Genomic DNA, 5,073 nt, shown 5'->3' on the forward strand with positions numbered 1-5,073 from the left:
CCATGTAGCCCCGCAGTTGTGTTCATCACTTAAAAGACCATTAGCATTTGTATCTGTGAACTTTAATCCTCACAAACATTGGTTTGTACTTTTGATTCCCCGTTTGCATAAGGTGCCATTAGGATACTCCTTTGTTAGCGTAGTTTCACTATTGCCAACAACCTTTCAAAGGTCTTGTTTTTGTAAATAGGACATCATGCATGTTGCTCGCGAGTTGTAGTTGTTGTTGAGTTTTTTTATTCCTCCAATGATTTAGAAATCACCCATCGTGTTACCTATATACCTTAGTAATATTAAACAGGCTTTTCCAGCACAAATTTGCAGAGTCACAAACTACTCACGACACAAAAGAAATTCACTCACTAATAATCTCAAGAAATTGTTTCTGATGTAGAATATCATAGAGACAAAACTGCAACCACAAAGCATAGTAAGAAATTCCAAGAGATCAGATAACTTGCATCAACCTCGTTCTGATTCCAGATTGTTAAACATTAGTAGGGTGAAGGAATTTCTTAAGATGAAAACTTTATTAGGGTGAAGGAATTTCTTAAGATGAAAACCTTGGTAGGGTGAAGGGATTTCTTAAGATTGAGAGGAAAGAAGAAGCACTAAATAAGACGGAATAAATAAACATTTAATATTATTCAATTTTTTTTTATTTAAATTAAGATCTTTAGCTTTTGTAAAACAATCCATCTTTCAATGTACTTTGTGCATTTATTTATTTATTTGCATGAAATTTGTTACTATTATTTAACCAAATTCAATTAAAATAAAATTAACACAAACTTGTAAAAAAAAAAAAAAAAAAAAAAAANATCTAACGTAGTGCATAATACATAAACATATATTTCTTTTATACATAACATAACCTACTAATCTGGCTGAGTAGCCACTCTTATTGAAGAGAATTTCACTTTAAGACTTAGAATCTCTAGTTTAGAACTCCCCTATGTGGATGCTTTCCTTCTTCTCCTTGTTCTCTCAGCCACAATGCTGCAAACGCCATTCTTCACCTGCCACACCCCAGGCAGTCTCCTGAAAACTTCACACCATTTTTCCTTCTCTAACATGTCTTCCAAACCGAGGTATTCGATCTGTTCATATAACTGTGCCATCACCGATCGTTGCCTTTTCCAGTATAATGGTGATTCCCGACCGAATGTAGAATCCCTGTTCAGGCCGATCTGCTTCTTGAACGCCCTGAAATTGACAGAGATACAGATTAAGAACATACACAATGCTCTGGGGTTTTCAGGATTGAATGCATATTGTTGAGCTGGGTTGGATATGCTTACCTCTTTATTCATAATGATAACATCTTTCCCGATTTTCGCGTTCTTATCGATTATACAGTTCCTGAGACAGACCAGCCACCATCAATGTAGATCTATGTTGTTTAACAAGCTTCTAAATGTTTTTGTTTACTTACTTGATTTTCGTGTTTCGTCCAATCCCTATAGGAACTTTTCCCTCTGCTAGCAGAGCAGCAATTTCGGGTTCGGTTTGGTAATTGTCTGCGCCCATCATTATAGTGTCCTGTACAAATGAAGACAACAACAACCTGTGTTGGTTACAAATCCAGGTATTTGGGCTTTGTCTGAATTATAAGCTTTTTGATTTCACCTTAAGTTCGACACCGTAGTCTAATCTTGACCGCTCACCGACTATCGAATGCTGGACATTGCATTCTCTCAGAAAGCATCCATGTGAGATTATTGCATCGACAATCTGCAAAACACCAACTGCTGCTTAAGAGCAGAGTCCTAAAGATAAGCTTAAAATCGGACTGGTTTTATCGACATACCTGACATTTGTCGATCTTGGTTGGCGGTAGGAATCGAGGAGATGTATAGAAAGGTGTCTTGGGGTCATAGAATTCAAACTTAGGAAACTGCAAGAAAGTGAGGATTTGATAATCAATATCAACTCAAGTGAAGCAATTGAATACATTGCTTGAAGTAGAGAACAATGGCATTCAGTTAATTCCACAGTTCGGATTCTTAAGATCCCGATCGCAAGAAACGAAACGCACCTCCTCCGTGAGGGCCAAGTTTGCATCGTAGAAGGTCTTTATTGTTCCAATGTCCTCCCAATAGTCTCTAAATATATATGCCTTTAGAATAAGACAGCAAAAAGGAAGAAAGAAACAGAAGTTACACTCACACATGATATCAATGTGACATATGAGGGATTCAGATAGGTTTTATGTCTAGCACTCGGACTCGATTCCATGTGACGTTAATATAAAGGATCATTACCCCAAAACTATATTCCTTTACTAGTTCATGATATAAATCCAAGATTATAGAACATGGGTGCTTCAAGTTTCTTAGCTATGTCGATTTTCGTAGGTTCCGACTATTATTACCTTGAACAAATTTATGTAATGTCGAAACGTTAAGAGTTGATCGAAAGTGATCTTACTTGGACATTATGCTCCTTCACAGCTGCAGGAATGATTTCAGAACCGAAGTCATTAGATGTAGGATATCTCCCCTTCAAAAGGTTTAGCAAAATATCGGTTTTGAAAACATAAACTCCCATCGACGCAATGTAAGGAGACATCAACGACTCCTCCCGAGACAAACCTAATGAAGTTGTGTCTACTCGCTGCAGAAAACCGTTCGATTAGGATGGTTATGTCCCTTGAATATTAGGAATGCAGTTTGAAAAACAATAGTGATTGAAGAGAAGGTTTAGTACACATGAACATTTTTCAGCTATGAAGGATTGTCTTAATGGAAAAGGCAACCATTCTATGTTTACTTTAGTTCTTACCATTGCATTCAAATTGGCACCCTTTGGCTTTTCAGCAAACTGTATAATCCGACCTCTACTATCCAGTTTCACCAATCCGTAGTCTGATGCACGGCTGCAAAGTAGTCGATAGAAAAGAAATAAGACTTTGGTTCTAAAATTCCGAAAGAACGAATAGATAAATTTCCTATGATCGACAAGAACAACATACAAAGTTGTTGTGAGCCTCGAAGGAAAGGGTGTATTTTGTTCGAGGGCTCCAAAGAAGGAGTCGAGCCTCGATTAAAGGGAGGTTGTTCAAGGGCTCCATAGGCCTTAGGCTCTATGGTGTACTTTGTTCGAGGGGAGAGTTGTTGAGAATTGGCGATGATCATGGGTTTATAAGCAAAGAATACATCTCCATTGGTACGAGGCCTCTTGGGGAAACCAAAAGCAAAGCCATGAGATATCATACCATTGTGGAGGTCCGTGATTCCTAACCGTTAGGCACTACACCTATAATCTAGAAGAGTTTCTTTTCCTATTACCTACCAGAGACACAATTTTAAAAGAAGAATCATAAGGTAAAGGGAGTATTGATAAGACCTGTCGCCCACAGCTGCGCACGAGATTGAAATATCAGCGTTTCGATCAATGTGGTTCTGTATCCAAAATCATAGCACATACGATAAGATTTTCGAAATACGGTATGAACAGGAGCTCAAAACGAAACTAATTACCTGCACAAAGTCCATATAGTCCATTCTGTACATGTGATCCCCTGCCAAAATTAGAATGTTCTCAACATTCCTGTTCTTGGCATCCTACAAGAATCAATATGATACTCAACTTCATATTATCAACAAAGTCGAGTTCCAAACAGACCAAAACGAAACAAAAAATCATCTTATACCTCAAACACCCAAGTAAATTGTCTCACAGCATCAGCAGTTCCTTGGAACCAATACATACCAGATTTCCCTGGTGTTTGAGTGGCTGCAAGAACCTGTTCATCAAAAGTAAGTCCAAACGATCATATCGATCACTCGTGCTACAAAGAAAAAGATCAACTCTATCTCTAAGTTCCTTTTCGATTCCGATCTTCATATCATTAACTAGTATACCTCCACAAATCCTTCTCCAAAACTGACACCATTTCCAAAGTAGGTTCGTGAAATATGCCGATTCAACGAAGCCGAGTTGAATTGAGTAAGCACAAATATCTTGTTGATCCCACTGTTGATGCAGTTGCTCATTGGAATATCTATAAGCCTATAGCATCCTCCAACTGGAACCTACCCATATGAGTTCATAAAAGGATCAAAACTAAGCCCTATATATATATATATGAACAAGTCTAGCTCCTTACAGCGGGTGTAGCTGATCTTCTAGTAAGAGGAAACAGCTGAGTCCCAGCTCCTCCTCCCAATATGATGGAAGCAACATTCTTAGGATTCACCTTTGCTTTGAAAAACGGCGGCGCTTGAATGCTCTGCAAAACCAAATCCAATTCAAAGTAAACTCAACCAAAACATGGCTATCTACTTATGCTGTAAACTCACCGCAGCCTGCTTGGAGAGATTAGGCGTGGCGACAGCATAAGCAACATTAGGGGAGAGCTTCAAAGGTTTCTTGTCAGATTTGAAGGTCTTAGCTAGGCGATTAACCCAACCATTTTCATTGAAACTTCCTCTAACTTTCTCCCCATGAAACCCATTCTTCAGATCACTCGATAAATGGGTATTAGCTTTGAAAGAAACAGAGTAGGAATCCATCGGTCCCTTCAATAGACAAAGCATCAGAAATAGCACAAAATACAATCTAGTATCAGCAAAAGCCCCAATCTAAGCAACCATTTAGAGTACAGATCACACAAACAAAAGGGAAAAAGCAAAAGGGGAAGCCGTAGAAATGCAAGAAACCACCTGAAACTTGTCCAGAACATTAAAGTAATGGATACCCAGAAAAGTAAAGGACGGAAACAAGAAACCCACGAAAGCAAAGGAGAGATCGAGCACTTACAAAGGGGAAAGGAGGCGAAAGTAGAAGGAGAAGAGAGTGAAAAACGTGAGTGATGATGATAATGAAGAAGGCAGTGGGGGAAGAGGGGTTATGGTTATGGTTATGGGCATGTGAGTGTGCGAGGGGTTTTCATTTCACGAGGATTTATATACTAAACAAGAAAGTGGGGAAAGCTTCATTGGATCATACTGCCTTTCTTCTTCGTTATTTCCTCTTTCCCACATAAAAAAAACAAGGCAGGCAGTAGACATGTTCGTGCCTAATTGTTGGATTTTTTTTTTACCGAACGTTATGTTAGAGAAATCTTGC

The 5,073-nt window shown here is 38.5% G+C and overlaps 1 protein-coding gene across 1 annotated transcript; it reads right to left on the reverse strand.

Annotated features, from left to right (window-relative positions):
- Positions 1-813: 813 nt before the first annotated feature.
- On the reverse strand, positions 814-5,073 carry LOC111777477 (glucose-1-phosphate adenylyltransferase large subunit 1-like). Its single transcript, XM_023657101.1, has 15 exons — positions 4,765-5,073; positions 4,305-4,523; positions 4,112-4,234; positions 3,867-4,037; positions 3,656-3,748; positions 3,483-3,566; positions 3,349-3,404; positions 2,785-2,878; positions 2,431-2,616; positions 2,039-2,119; positions 1,811-1,897; positions 1,630-1,734; positions 1,436-1,542; positions 1,302-1,362; positions 814-1,206 (listed from the first exon to the last, which is right to left on the reverse strand). Exons 2-15 carry the CDS (start codon positions 4,515-4,517, stop codon positions 1,105-1,107), a joined length of 1,563 nt encoding a protein of 520 aa, XP_023512869.1. The 5' UTR covers positions 4,518-4,523; positions 4,765-5,073; the 3' UTR covers positions 814-1,104.

This window comes from Cucurbita pepo, chromosome LG16 (genome assembly GCF_002806865.2).
Source record: "Cucurbita pepo subsp. pepo cultivar mu-cu-16 chromosome LG16, ASM280686v2, whole genome shotgun sequence".
Classification (NCBI taxonomy): Eukaryota; Viridiplantae; Streptophyta; class Magnoliopsida; order Cucurbitales; family Cucurbitaceae; genus Cucurbita; species Cucurbita pepo.

Bases quoted from the DNA above. Each gene is read 5' to 3' on its own strand.
- LOC111777477 (XM_023657101.1), bottom strand. From the start codon at position 4,517: ATGGATTCCTACTCTGTTTCTTTCAAAGCTAATACCCATTTATCGAGT. The intron at 2,617-2,784 runs GTAAGAACTAAA...GGTTTTCTGCAG, and splicing joins GTGCCAATTTGAATGCAATG to CGAGTAGACACAACTTCATT. The intron at 2,120-2,430 runs GTAAGATCACTT...CTTATTCTAAAG, and splicing joins TGAAGGAGCATAATGTCCAA to GCATATATATTTAGAGACTA.